General features: G+C 32.8%; 1 protein-coding gene across 4 annotated transcripts in view; it reads left to right on the top strand.

Moving 5' to 3' along the window:
- The window catches only part of LOC107454252 (Ubiquitin specific protease 20/33), a 126,709-nt gene that overhangs the window by 52,235 nt on the left and 58,142 nt on the right, over positions 1-16,332 (top strand). For all 4 annotated transcript variants that reach the window (XM_071187340.1, XM_071187344.1, XM_071187343.1 and 1 more), the window contains one exon: positions 11,731-11,839. In XM_071187340.1, coding sequence (XP_071043441.1) covers positions 11,731-11,839 — 109 coding nt within the window. The remainder of the gene's footprint in view (positions 1-11,730; positions 11,840-16,332) is intronic.

Here is a 16,332-nt window from a genome sequence, read left to right as displayed (position 1 = left end):
TCTAACGTACTCATGCAGGCCATCCAAATGCCTCAAAATCAATTATCAATGTTAATCTGATTAGTTAAACAGCTATTTGGACTAGAACTAATTATAAGCAATGTTAATTGACATGATTAAGCGAGATAATTATTCATTTAGAAGGATTTTAAACGATCTTTGAGAATTATGGCACCGGTCTGCACGTGCACTAAAGTTATCTATATCCAAAGAAACAGCATGAGACATAGTCAAAATTAAAGACTAATTTAACGTTTAAAACAAATATGTATTAAAACTTAATTCTTGATTACAATGCATTTGCACTTATACAAATATAGTGTCTTCGTTAAACAACAATTAGAACACATTATATATTAAAAAACTCGGTGCACCTTCAAAAATGATTTTCAAATGTTCTAACAACTTAAATTATGTTAATGAACATATCACACCTTTAACAAATTTATAAAAATTAGGCTGGGTTTAAAAAAAATTTATCACGCACGTGGTTAGAATTAGCGGAGTAATTAAATCTTTTAAGTACCTATTTCAAGATAAAAATTTTAAGATTAACATAATTTCGACCTTTATTGAATTTAAATCGCCTTACAAAGCAAATAAGAAAATTAGAATTTTCGGTTGATTAAAAAGTTACTTATCTCCGATCCATGGATGCGGGTGGTGGGTAGCCGAAGCTTCGACCTAAACTCTGAAACCTATGAATATAAACTTTTTTAAGAGACTGACTAACGCGCTCTGCGTCGAAGATTTCGAAAAAAGGAGGGAGAAAAACAGCACCCTTTGGCAATCGCTGATAGGCTCTCATACCATTACGTCACTCCTCTTCATTCATTTACCGCCTGCTAGGGAATAATCATTTGTGAAGGGATTTAAAAAGGAAAATCGCTTGCACGCGACCCAGCCACCAGCCAATTGTTGCAAAACAGATTAAAATAAAAATAAAATTACTTTTCATAATTCAAATATATTATTGGTCTGTGATGTCTTGATTTTTTTTTTCTTCATAAAACCTCATCGTACTGAAAATTACTATATAACATTCCATCCCGTCAAGGGGGAATAAAAAGATTTTTGTTTTTTAAATTAAGACTTATTGACAAACCTCCCCATAACTATCTACTGAACACACATATTAATCGAAACATCACAACCTCACAACATACTAACTTATGACCCATGAGTGAAGACCCGTATCAGAGATGATTCAATTGCAATTATTAACAGTTCCCTTTGAAGAATAATAACAGTCGATTTGTTTATTTTATCTGTACTGCTATCTTTAACAGTTCATTTGTAATGTGAGGACTGACTATCATCTAACTGTTTTTTAGTTCATCGAAAATCTTGGTGACAAAGGTAGGTATGGTAGGAGTTAGGTGGTCGGGTGTCAAGTTGACTCGCGTGGGCTCCAAGTCTGGGAAATGCTGTAAGTTAGGGCAAGTGGGCTCCGGATTCCTCCACCTTTCTGCAACTCTGCTTACTATACATCAGAACTACTAGATGTTTGTGGCATATGAGTCTGTGAGGTTCTCGACCATGACACATCCTAGGATTTTGCCACACCATGTGATTGACAAGTTTCGAAGATGCTGAAGATCTCTGATTTATTTGCAGCGGATGTTACTGAAATTTTGGGTCATCCGTCCAGCGGTCGACCTTACGTTTCAGGTGGCTGCATTTGCTCAGACAACAACCGTGGCCATCGATCGGTGTCTTTTGGTCTCTGAAAGATCAACTTCTCTCCTCTTCCATTAGAACTCAGCTCAGATTTGTCAAGGATCAACTTCTTCTCTTCCATTGGAACTCAGCTCAGATTTGTCAAGGATCAACTTCTCTCTTCTTCCATCGGAACTCAGCTCAGGTTTTGTCTTTGATTTCAGAAAGATCAAACTCCTCTCTTCTTCCATGGGAACTCAGCTCGAAATAACCCTCCAATCTTCTCTCTACCAATCACCAAGCAGCTGCTTGAATCAGTGGGTGCACTTAAACATCCTCTTACTTGTTAAAGTATTCTTATCCACAGAAGCTAAATTTTTTTATTATCTCTGATCGCATCCTCCCTCATGAGTTCATACACATAAAATTAAAACAGTTTTTTCATTTTTTATCTGCCTCCCTTTACACTACCAAAACTTTTCATTGTTTTGCATTAATATTATGTCTATCGACTCTAAACGTATTTCATCCTACATCTCTTTTTTTTTTTTAACTAATTTAATTATCTCATTAAATCCTCAATTTTCGTACATATCATTATTGATACCTCTTCTCAACCTCATATGTAATATTTAATTAATTATAATATCAACTCAAAATCAATTTCCTCAATCTCAATTAACTCATTATTAATTCAAAATTAGCTTAATTATTTAATCATAATTTCATTATTAATTCATCACTGAATTTTAAATTAATTAATTCAATTACAAATCACTTTACCTTTTCCTTCGAGTGCGTAGGTTATAGTCATGAGTTTTTTTCTTCACTTCAACAGCTGGAGAATTAATTTCCTCATTGTTTACATAACCCCTATCTACACGAGTGTCTGAAAAATGTTCGAGTCGCAAAGGTACCTTGGTTAATCTATCAATATGCACTCGTTTCATGCTAACACCACTCACAGGCTCAATCTCAACTTTAACAGGTGATATAATTTTAGTTACTTTAAAGGGACTCGTGTTTAGTTTACTTAACTTCTTTGAAGTTCCCTGTTTAAAGGTGGGGGTGTATAAATAAACTAAGTCATTCAATTTAATATTTTTGTCTTTAGAAACCTTCTCTCTTCGGATCTCCTGTTTTTCAGCAGCTTCAGTGAGATTTTTCTTAAAAACATCAAACGATCTCCTTAATCTGTCTTTTAAATCGAAAACATAATCTTTAATTTCTGCATATGATAGTCTATTTTCCCCTGTTAACAAATTATGTGGGAGCTGTAGTTCTCTCCCATACAAAATCGAAGCTGGTGTAAAACCGGTTGATGTGTGTATTGCCGTACGGTGAGCTAATAGAGCAAAATTAAGATGTCTATCCCAATCATTTTGGGACTCATTTACCAGATGACTTAATGAATTTAAAATTGTAGCGTTAAGACGCTCTACAACCCCATCATTCTGTGTGTGGTAAGCACTAGTTGAGTGTTTTCTAATTCCAACTTCTCGTAAGCTTCTGATATTGATTTAGACAAGAAATTTGAGCCTCTGTCAGTAATGAAATGATTTGGGACTCCGTGACTAGCAGTAAAGGTTTCAAGGGTTCTGGCTACCGTATCCGACTTAATATCCGGAGTAGCATAAGCCTCTGGCCACCTGCTGAAATAATCTGAGAAAACCAAAATATATTTGATTCCCATGAAGGTTGTCGGTAAGGGACCAAGAGCATCAATAGCAATAAGCTCTAAAGGTTGCGATGTAACTGGTACCCTTTGTAAAGGAGCCAACTTACTCGGTTTATGTGTCCTTCTTTCATTACAAGATTTGCATGATTTTATATAGTTAAAAATATGTTTATACATTTTACGCCAAAAGTAGTGTTGTTTAATTCTATTTAAGGTTTTAGAAAATCCCTGATGGGTAACTGTGGGTGAATCATGGCATAACTTCATTATTTCGGATACTAAATTTAAAGGAATTACAAGTTTATCGTTTTTCTTATCTTTATAATTTTTTAAATTGCAATAAAGTAGATCATTTTTAACAAAGAATTTTGATTTTGAACTGATGTTACCCTCATTTTCTAACTCGTCTAAAACTTTTAAGCAAAACGGATCTGATTTTTGACTTGATTTAATTTTTTCGAGCAGTTCTGACTCAAATGAAATTAATTCTAAACTATTTATATGATTTATTTCTCTCAATAAGTAATCCGCTGTAATGTTTTGTTTTCCAAGTTTGTGTATTATCTTGTAATCATGCTGTAAGGTCATCACGTAATATGTTTAGCATACAGATATTGCCTGAAATGTGTTACCCCAAATACAACTCCCAACATTTCTTTTTCTACGGTTGAATAATTAATTTCAGCCCCTTTTAACTTTCTGCTCGCATAAGCAACAGGGTGGGGTAAATTGTCTTCGCCATACTGACTCAAAACAGCACCTAAAGCATACTTTAAAGCATCTGTGCTTAAAATGAAATCTTTTTTTAAATTTGGCAATAATAAACATGGTTCGTTGATCAGACATTTTTTTAATGTATTGAAAGATTCAAGCGCTTTATCATTAAATTCAAATTTAGTGTTTTCTTTGATTAGATTTGTTAAAGGTAACGCGATTTTAGAAAAATTTGGAATAAATTTCCTATACGAGGCCTGTCTGAAAAGTATCCGACCTTTGGCCAGAAAAAATATTTCGAATACCTGACGGAGTTGGGACCCTAATCCCCTTCAAAGTAGGCCCTTTGTGCTTGCACACACTTAGCCCACCGATCCTTCCACTACGGGAAACACCTCTGAAAGTCTTCTTTTGGAATGGTGTTCAGCTCCGTCGTCGCGTTCCGCCTTCTCTCTTCTCTACTCTCAAAACGGGATCCTTTCAGTGGCGTCTTCAATTTTGGAAATGCAGGGGGTCAGGTTTGGGAAGTAGGGAGGTTTGTGAATGGTTGTAATTCCACGTTTGGCTAAGAAAGTGTGGATCAATTGGGCAAATGTTCAGGGGCGTTGTCGTGATGCAAGTGCCAGCTGTTCGCCGTCCAGTTTGACAGTTGTTCATCGGTTGAACCACTCCTTAATTTGTGTTACACCCATCGCTTCTTCTCCAAACACCTGTTGAATCTTACGAATTGTTTGGCTTTGAGAATCACCAAGCTTTTGACAGAATTTGATGCAGTATCTTTGCTCAATTCGTTCAGTCATCTTGGGAGGAAACTAAATCCAATGAACACTTTGAACAGCACCTTACTTGGCGACCACCAGCCAGCGACTTGCACAAGCAAATGCGGTGAAAAAATTCAAACACGCGCATTAAGGTTCCTCCTTCCACCGTGCACTGTGGTGCCGCCTTAGAATCACTACTTTGGGAGGGAAAAATTAAGGTCGGATACTTTTTAGACAGACCTCGTACAAACCTACCATGCCTAAAAAGGATTGTACCTGTTTTAAATTTTGGGGAATTCTAGCATTATTTATTACATCAATATTGTTTTTATCCGGGAAAACTTTACCATTTTCAACAGTAAATCCTAAATATGTTACATTTGTCTTTAAAAATTTACATTTCTTTGGTTTTAATTTAAGCCCGTACTTGCGCAATCTATCAAAAACGATTTTTAGTTTTTTTAAGTGTTTGTCTACATCATTTTCTGAAGCTGTAATTATATCATCAAGGTATATTCCAATTTGCAAAGGCCTGAGACCAGACAAGATGATTCCCATTAATCTTTGAAAGGAATTAGGTGAATTTTGCAATCCGAATGGGACGCGTAACCACTCATGCAATCCATTTTCTGTTGCCAATGCTGTTTTAAATGTATCATTAGGATTAATTTTCATTTGATGAAACCCTGTGCAAAGATCCAAAATGGTGAACAATTTGGCTCCAGAAAGGTTGTCAACAAGATCGGTCATATTAGGAATCGGATGTGAGGCAGGGAGTGTTTTTAAATTTAGTTTATGAAAATCAGTACATAGCCTATAAGAGCCATCCTTTTTCTTTACTAGTACAACCGGAGCTGAATATGGAGACATACTCTCCTTAATAATTTTATTCTCGAGTAGCTCATTTTTAGATGGTGAGGAACCTTGTAATGACATTGCCTTACCGGTATATTGTCAGTTAAATCTACGCAATGTAAAAGGGTGTCGCATCCTGAAAGATCTTTTTGCAAAAATGTCTGGGTAATTCTCTAAAAAAAATTTTAAGATTTCCTGTTTTCCTTCTTCTAAATGATCGATTTTGATATCACCTCCCCATGCCTCAAAATCATCTCCAAGTTGTGCAGTCTCCAAGGAATTACATTGCTCTACACGTGTTTTGTTTAAATATTCGAGTATTGCAATATTACAGTTTTTATTTAAGTGTATACATTCGTCCTGAGCATTAATTACTGTTATCGGATAAAGATTAGACTCAGAAAAATTACTGACTTTGCTTGCAACCCAAACACCTAGATCACTGAATTTTTGAACATTAGAAATTAGTACCTGCTCAGTATGCTTAAAATTCTTTACCCGTGATTTTACAAAAATTATCTGTTCAGATTTAGGCTCCAAAATATTCTTGTTCTGAGTGTATAATTTAATTCCTTTTGCATTTTCGCATAGATTACATTCGACTTTATCTATTTTGCTGTTTGTCCAATTTAATTTTAAGTTTTTATTCACAATACAATTCTTTTCGAAATTCAGATTAAGTTTATTTCCTGCCAAAAATGGATTACCTAAGACCATGTCATAATCTGAATTTATTCGATTAGGGGTTATAAAAAAATCTTCCTTAAAAAGATTATCATTTATTTTAAAATGTATGTTAACAAAAGAATTGATTCTGGCTGTGTCACCCGCAAAATTTGGAACAAACAAGTTAAATTTTTCAATTTTAAATTTACACTGCATTTCTTCCAAAATTTCCTTTGATATAGCATTAAGAGATGATTCCGAGTCCAACATAGCAACGTAATTTTATTTATTTCTTTTTAATTGAATTTTGGGCAAGGGTACTATACTTTCTTTTCTCATGATGTTTAAAGATGGCACTATCAGTGGGGTAGCAACGGAAAGACGCGCCTCATCTATTCCCCCCTTTCTCGTTTAAATTATTTGATCTCCGTTTTTGGTAACAACGTTCCTCTAAGTGGCCATGCCTTCCACAATAATTGCAAATTAAAGTTTTGCACGCAGGTGCAATGTGTCCTCTCTTGTTGCATCGTTTAAATATTTTTATTTGATTGCCTGGCCTAGAATTTTGATGGTCATATTTACCTCTACTTTCCCTACTCCTGATTTGCATTTGCTTAATGTTTTCTGCTAAAATCGCTATTTGTTCTTTTAATTCTTTTATTTCTGAGCTATTTTCGCGCATATTTCTTAATTCAAAATTGTTTACCTCCTCGGTAGTGGGCCTCGCGATTGATAATGTTTCCTCAAAGTTTATGGCATGGGTTTTAAATTCTCTATAGTCGGTGAACCCCGCAGCTCCTATTCCCTTTAAAATCTCACCTTTAATGCCCTGTCTGGCTGCGTTGAGCAATAACTGCAGTCTGTATGATTCGAATGCCTCACTATTTTCTTCCGGAATGCAATTGTATGAAAGGCTTTCAATTCGTGAAAGAAATTGTCTAACACTCTCTACAGGTAACTGGTAAGCATTAGTTAGTTTACCAATACTAGCAGTTACCGAATTCTTTCTTTCGAATCTAGTTTTTAGTTTTTTGACAATATTGTTAAAAGATACATCCCTGTCTCTTTGACTGTTAAGGTAGTCTTGCGCCTCTCCTGTAATTCTCAATTTTAACGCGAATATCTTGTCTTTTTCTGACCAATCACAATGTTCTGCTATTTCGTTAAGTCTCTTAATAAATTCATTTAATGAAGAATTACCGTCGAATTTCGGAATAAAATTTAAATAATCTGCAATAAAATTTGAAGTGACTCTGACACTCGGAATAACAACGGGCGTATTGCTCGCAGCTAAAATTTCCGTGACTTCACCTGACTCTGCCATAATGATAAATTATTTAACTAATCATTCGAAAATCAACCTATTCAGTATTACAATAACCTAACTCACCTATTACTATAACCTATAACTATGACTATAATCTAACACAAATTTCCTAATAAAACATTTCATTGATATACCACGAAAAATCATAGTAATTACCATAAACAGAAAAAAATAACANATTTAAGTCCTTGAGAATTTTATAATAAGTCTTAAAAAGTCCTTGAAAAGTACTTGAATTTTATTTTTATAGTAGAGCATGAACCCTGTAGTAGTATTTATTTTAATTTAAGCTTATCGCGACTGGTCACGGCACCAGTGTTATAATTTAACATTGTTGGTATAATTAAATAAAATTGTTGATCAATCTTAGGCTTAAGTGTTATAATTTAGAATTTCAATCACTGTTATAAATTTTAAAAAACATAACCAGTCAGCATTATCATCTAAAAATGTTATAATTTCAATATTTATTTGTATTGATTTTATGGTTCATTTTTTAACAAACATGTTGGAATATACAGATGGGTGACAAAATAATACGAACACCTGTGAAATATCAGAAAATCTTTATCAATAGGGAGTTGGACCACCCTTTGACTGAATTACAGATTTAATACGACGTGGGATCGATGCAGAAAGGTCATGGACAACGTGTAAAGGAATATTAAGCCATTCCCCTTGCAAAGCGGCCTCTAATTCCAAAAGATTTGAAGGAGTTGGGAATCGGGAACGAAGTTTAGACTCTATATATTGCCACAAATGTTCAATAATATTTAAGTCCGGAAACTGAGGGGGCCAGGCGAGGTGCTCAACTTTATTGTCATGCTCTTCGAACCATGTTTGAACGCACCTAGCGGTGTGGATAGGGGCGTTGTCGTCTTGAAAAATCGGTCGCTCTCCAGGGAATACAGTCTGTACAAAAGGATGAACATGATCCGCTAGAACGCTTAAATAGTCATTAGATTTGATTCTCCCATGCAGACGTACTAGTGGCTGAAGACCATGCCAAGATATTGCACCCCAAACCATAATGGAGCCACCTCCATATTTCGCAGTTGGTAAGAGGCATTCAGGATCAAACGCTTCTTTGGGTGATCTCCAGACATAAACGCGTCCGGTGGTCTGAAATAAGGTGAAGGATGATTCATCGGACCATATTACCTGCTGCCACTGCTGTGGGGACCAGCCTTTGTGACCTCTACACCACTGACGGCGCTTGAAAGCATTGGTTGCTGTCACCAAGGGTTTACGAATTGCCACTCTCCCATAAATGTTCGCTGCATGAAGTTCTCTTTGAACAGTTCTTGTTGAAACGGGGTCCTGAAGATGACTGTTCATGTCTGATGTTATCTCGGATAACGATTGCTTGTGTTTTCGAGCTACTACGCGCTGCAAGACACGTCTATCCCTATCATCAAGCTTTGACTTTCGGCCACTGTTTTGCTTTGAAGACTTCGTCTTACCTTCTTTCATGTATGCTGTCATAACGGCTGATACAGTACTTCTTGCAAACCCCAAAAAGTTTGCTGTTTCTGTCACCAATGATCCACTTAAACGCGCCCCAACAAACATCCCTCATTGGAATTCTGACAGATCAGACATTTCACCTTATAAAAGTTAGTTAGATAAACTCATGCAACACAGGTGACAAATGTTGAGAGGCTGATAGCTTCCTCTTCACGCTCACTAGGTAGCAGACTTCTGTTGTAGGTGGCGCGGCTGTACTGCAGGTGTAAAATAAGTCACACTTTTTCACAGGTGTTCGTATTATTTTGTCATCCATCTGTAGCTATTAGCCTTATCCTTTAATAAAAATTAATTGATTTACATTCGATCGTATAGCACTTAGAATTATTTCTTAATAACGATAATTTTGCGTTGTGTAAGTTTAAATCAAAAATTTAATAATATAACTAGAATTATCAAAATAATTACATTGTGATTCTAATGTTAAAATAATTAGTAGCTTCATACCTTAATAACTAACATTTAACATCAGTTATTACTATTATCTAACGTACTCGTGCTGGCCATCCACATGCCTCAAGATCAATTATCAATGTTATTCTAATTAGTTAAACTGCAATTTGGACTAGAATTAATTATAAGCAATGTTAATTGACATGATTAAACGAAATAATTATTAATTTATTTAGAAGGATTCTAAACTATCTTTGAGAATTATGGTACCGGTCTGCACGTGCACCAAAGTTATCTATATCCAAAGAAACAGCATGAGACATAGTCAAAATTAAAGACTAATTTAACATTTAAAACAAATATGTATTAAAACTTAATTCTTGATTACAATGCATTTGCACTTATAGAAATATAGTGTCTTCGTTAAACAACAATTAGAACACATTATATATTAAAAAAACTCGGTACACCTTCAAAAATGATTTTCGAGTGTTCTAGCAATTTAAATTATATTAATGAACATATCACACATTTAACAAATTTATAAAAATTAATGCTGAGTTTTAAAAAAATTTATCACGTACGTGGTTAGAAATAGCGGAGTAATTAAATTTTTTAAGTACCTATTTCAAGTTAAAAATTTTAAGATTAACATAATTTCGACCTTTGTTGAATTTAAATCACCTTACATAGCAAATAAGAAAATTAGAATTTTCGGTTGATTAAAAAGTTACTTATCTCCGATCCATGGATGCGGGTGCCGGGTAGGCCGAAGCTTCGACCTAAACTCTGAAACAACCTATAAGTATAAAATTTTTTAAGAGACTGACTAGCGCGCTCTGCGTCGAAGATTCGAAAAAAGGAGGGAGAAAAACAGCGCCCTCTGGCAATCGCTGATAGGCTCTCATACCATTACGTCACTCCTCTTCATCCATTTACTGCCTGCTAGGGAATAATTATTTGTGAAGGGATTTAAAAAGGAAAATCGCATGCACGCGACCCAGCCACCAGCCAATTGTTACAAAACAGATAATAAAAATACTTTTTACAATTCAAATATATTATTGGTCTGTGATGTCTCGATTTTTTTATATTTTTTATAAAACCTTAATGTACTGAAAATTACTATAAAACATTATTGAATAGTTCTGTAATAATCTTTCAAAACCCCTCTTCTCTTTGAGAAATTGTATTTTATTAACTAAACTAAAGCAAAGCAAGCTTCTAAAATAAAATAATAAAAAAATATTGACGATAATTTTTAAAATATTATAGAAAGTAAAAATTGCAGCATAAATAAGTGAAAAAGGAAAGAAAAAACATTGTCACTAAAGCCTTTACCTGCTACATTTTAGCACTAAAATTCAAATTAAAAACACGATATTGAATTTAAGAAATTGAATTAAGAAATAAAGAATTCAGAAAATTAAAAATTAATAGTAAATAATTGTATATGAGTTACGGTTAAGTTGTATTCTTATTCATTTATATTTACTTTTAAGATAGTTTTAATGGCATGAATTTAGATTTTAGAAGGTATAAAATGGAGTAATCTGAATTAATATGATGTTTTAAGGAAAAGCACAGCATTCTAAAAGTTCATTTATATAATAAATAAAACAATTATAATTTCAAAAAGTAATAAACTAACTTACCTATGAAATGTATAAGGTCCTCTTTTTACAAATTTTTCTGTACAAACAAATGTAGCACAGTAAGCTAACATATTTTAAGAATTTTGATTGCATCAATTTTCTTTATTAAAATAACGAGAAGAATTAAAGCAAAATTTTTTCTCTTGGTTCACCTTCCAGTCAGGTGGTTCATTTTGAGAACAAAAATTATTATTGCAATGTGCATGCTCTATTTACATTTCAAAATATGTTGCGTTCACTGCTCAGTTATATCGCCTTATGTACTTTTTTAACCCATATTCATTCCTGCTGCTCTGGTAACAACTATTCTAAAAAATTTAAAAGTATGCGTTAAACAGAAAGATAAGCATGATTGTATCATCTACAAATAATAATACTTTATTAAACAAATCTGTTTGTTATTTAATAATTGAATATGTAATAGTGGTAATTATTGCTGTAATTATTTTAATTTTATTATTATTATTATTATTATATTTTTTTTTTTGCTCACAGATTTGGAGGTGGACCACCTTGTACGCACCTATATATCTGTCCAATCTGTCAGGCTGAGCAAGATAATCGAAATCGGAAGAGAAGAAAAGAATTGGAGGACTTTACCATGGTTTGTTTCTTAAGTTTATTACCAACAAAAAATATTTTAAAATCATAGCTGTAGTGATTTAAGTAATGTATAATGAGCTAAAAATGTATTACCTTAGTTATTTAATTTTTCCTAATTGTATTTTTCTTTTTCATTCACTTGCTGTTAAAAAGTGATGAATTATGGGTGGATGATTATGGTTGGATGTGGATAATGCACCACAAATTTTTTAAAAACTTGCTAAAATTTGTCAAAATTTTTTGATTCTTTTTATATTTTGAGTTTTAGGGTTTACATCTTTTTGAAGTATGTCATTTTAATGTGCAATCCAAAATCTGAAAAAAAAATCATTTGATTAGTTCTAATTTCCATTTAGAAAAAAGAATCTCATTTTGCTTAGAAAATTATATTCCATTATTTGAAAATCTCTGTCTTTTTCAGTGATGTTTCGTTTCAGTTACATTTTACATGTTCCTATCCTAGTGACACCTTTATACAGGGATGAGATTCTTCCGCGGATTCGCGGATTTCCGCTTTTTTTCAGATTTTTCCATTTTTCCCGCTAATTTCCGCTGAAATTTTTTTTTGCCCAAGTTAAAATGTTTTGTGAGGAATTTAATTTTCCGCGGAGGGAAATTGTTGAAGTCTCTTTTCCTCCCTCTGAAGTTTCTCTAAAAATCATTTCCTTGGGATAAAACTGGTTGACCTTTATACAGGGATGAGATTTTTTTTGTCTCTCGAATTTCAGCCTTTTTATCAAAAACTCCGATTCTCTAAAAGTTTCGTTTTTTTAAATAAATATCCCGTTTTTTTTAAATTCAGTCATTGAAGTAAAATAATTATATTTATTTACGATTTTCAAAGATAAACAGAAAATTCAATCTACGCCCTAGCTGCTAACCCTTCCGCATTTTTACTTATTTTAGCTATTTTCTCCGATTTCACGCACAGAAAATAAGATTTTCCGTATTTTTTATCCGTCGGCTGGATAGCTCGTATTTTCGTAATTCAGATCTCGATTTTTATTCACGCGATTTTAATATCAATCATCGATTTTCGTATTTACCTGATTTAAAAGTTGCACATTGCGATTCTTATTTACGCTATTTAAATATCGTATATTATGATTCTTATTTACGACATTTAAAAATCCAATATCGTGTTTTGTATTTATGCATTTTTAAAATCTCGATTTTATTATCAAATCTCGATTTTCGTATTTACCTGATTTAAAAGTTGAACGTTGCGATTCTTATTCAGGCGATTTAAATATTGTACAGTGCGATTCTTACTTACGAGATTTAAAAAATCAATATCGCGATTTGTATTTACGAGCTTTTAAAGCCCTATGTAGCAATTCGTATTCACGTGAGCTTAAAATCCAATATCGTGATTCGTTTTTGTGGTTGTAATATCGCGCGATTTAAAAATTATGCATCGTGATCAAAAAATTAAAAAATCATGATTTGTATTTTCGCATTTTTTAAATTCGATGTAGAGTTTCATATTTACGTGATTTAAAAGTCTCATATCGGGATTTATATTCACATGGTTTACAAGTTTGAAAATCGCACTTTTTTGTCAAATTTTTGTTTATATATATATATATTTTTCTTTTCTTTTTTTTGTTTTTTGGATTTCCTCTTTTTTACTTTCTGACTACTCTCATCCCTGTTTATAAAAATTAGGGATTTTTGAGGCGGAAATTAAACATTCTTTATCAGGTGTAAATGAGGTTGAAATTATGGTATATTTGCTGATGTTGCAATGGGTGCAAGGCATAATTCCATATTGACCTGAGGTGTTTTATTCAGGGTGGCCACCCACCTGGAAAACCTGGAATTATCAGGGAATTTTTTTTTTATACTGGAAGAAACCTATAAAAATCAGGGAAATTTAGATAAAAATCAGGGAAAACTGGAATTTATTTCTTAATTTAAATTATTTTACCATCCGTTATATCCACTTTGTTTAGATGGAAATTTATCGTCAAACAGCTAAAATATCATCAACTTAGCAATACTTCATTAATATTCTCTCCATTATTACCCTGCTAAATTAGAATGCCAGATGAAACTCTCCGATTTTGCTAAATGAATGGAGAAATCTTTGACCTCTTTGGAGATTATGGGACTAATCAGTTCAGGAAAGTCAAGAATTGTGGGGGGGGGGTGAAAGAAGGGGTTAGTATATTTGCTTCTGTTCACAAAAATAGGTTTTTCTGTTTTTTTTTATCTTCTAGTCTGTGGGCTAAATTTATCTACTGTTCAAGTTTGTTCCAATGCTTTTGGGGTATTTTTTTTTTTCTTTTAACGAATTGTTTCAGTATTTTCAACTTTATAAAATTCTCCAAAAAATAATTGGTTGTAATTTAATAATAGATTTTATCTTACACTCTTTTTCTGAAAGCTTTTCTACTCCCATACAATGAATTATTTTTTCTCAGCGAAGCCAACCAATCACTCATTTTCTTGAATCGCTAGCAGAAAAACCGTTACAATTGTTGCATTGATGCTAATTTTCTGGATTTCATTTGAACCATTTATAACATATTTTATTTAAAGAAAAAAAGATTCTTTTACAAATATTTAATTTCTAATTTAAAATTTGAACTGTGTATTAATCACAATGTCAAAAGTTCGTAAATGTTTTGCTTACATTCCAGAAATGATATTTCTAAAACTTCTTTTACCCTAAAAAGCTGGCAAAAACCAAGGAGTGCATGGTTAGTTGATGTATAAACTTAGAATATAAGAAAATATTTATATTTGTTCATTAGAAAGAAGGAAAACGAATTTTTTTTTGTTCTGCACTGTAGTGGTACAGGTTTCAAGTTGGGATGACCAAAATTTTAAACTTAATATTAAGTAAACAAGGGATCATTTCCAAGGTGAAAAACTGAAGATTTAAAAATAATGACTTGTAAATATCAAATTTCAATAAGTTATAGGCTTTTAAATTTAAGGTTACATCATTTGAAATTTTTAACTGTGATAAGTGAATCTCTGACAAAGTACAATTTTTTTTTGAAATTTATACAAATAATAGAAAATGGAAAAAATAATAATTAAAGTGAACTGTAACAAAGCAAGTTATCTTGTACAAATGTGTAGAAGCATTTCATATTTTGACTTTAAAAAAATTATCAAGATACACTTTTGATATTTTATGTTCGACACCAAAATACATAATTATTGTACTGTGTCACTAGGATATAACACAATTAAGTTATTTTTTTCTGTTTAAAGCAAGATTTTGATAATAACAAATATTTTTATTGTAAATTAATAATTAATTATAATTATGTCGGACACCACTGCTTTTCTTTTTGTTGCATCTGTTTTTATTTATTTTCATCTCTTATTTCGCTTTTTCTTTATAAAATTAAGCGAAATATGAATAGAATGTTGAAAAATAGGGGCCAGCTTACTAAGTATAAGATATTGAAGACATCTATTTCTATTCAAGAATTCACTTCATGGAAAACTGTACAACTATAGTTATTGAATATAAATCTTCAAATATAAAGTAAGAAAAACTACATTCAATTAAACTAAACATAACTCTTTAACATCACATAGCTCTCTCTAAACATAACATAAGAGAAGAAACATCTTCTATCCAAAGTAAAGATATAACTGACTAAAAACAGAAACACCCACTTCCTTCCAGCTGAGTTAACAGGAAGTGACCCAACTTCCCACAGGAAGTGACACAACCAAGAGGAAAATAATGCCCATCTATTTGCTTACATTTTCCCAACATTCGGCCCCCTTTTGCTGTGCTAAAAAGTTAAACACTTAATTTTAACCTTGAGTTAAGTCCTTAAATATATTTTATTACAAAAAGATCTCATGTGTTCTTTAACCGCAGGTTTTGTGAAAAAGTCCGCCGTATTGTTCAAAGTTCTAACATATCTTAATTCAAAGAATTTGTCATTCACATATTGTCTCACGAAATGGTAACGAACATCAATGTGTTTGCTTCGAGAGTTCTCAACCTCAGATTTAGAAAAATCAATAGCAGCACTGTTATCACAAAACAATTCACAGCTTGGTATGTCCAATTTGAGTTTCTTATCAGTTAGCACATTTTTTAACCACACTAATTCCTTGGCTGACTCCGTTAAAGAGATATACTCAGCCTCCATGGTAGAAATTGAAACAATTTTCTGTTTAAAGGTTTTCCACAAGATAGGGATATCACCTACATATACAATAGTTCCTCCTATTGACACTCTGTCATCTCTGTTTTATGCATGGTCGGCATCAGTGTAGCACTTTATTGACAAATCTAAGATTTTCGACAAATCAAGCATATTTTCCTTTGTATATTGCAGATACCCTAATAATTTCAGTAGAGCTTGCCAATGTCTGATACTGGGATTTTCTTGATACTGCGATAAAATATTAACAGCATAAGATATTTCAGGTCTTGTCCTACTTGCTATAAAGGACACACATCCAAGAACACTTCGGTATGGAATGTTTTCCATTTCTGCTTTCTCCATTTCT

Source organism: Parasteatoda tepidariorum, chromosome X1 (genome assembly GCF_043381705.1).
Source record: "Parasteatoda tepidariorum isolate YZ-2023 chromosome X1, CAS_Ptep_4.0, whole genome shotgun sequence".
Taxonomy (NCBI): Eukaryota; Metazoa; Arthropoda; class Arachnida; order Araneae; family Theridiidae; genus Parasteatoda; species Parasteatoda tepidariorum.
The sequence above is the reverse complement of the archived record's forward strand: the minus strand, read 5'-3'. Positions and strand labels throughout refer to the sequence as shown.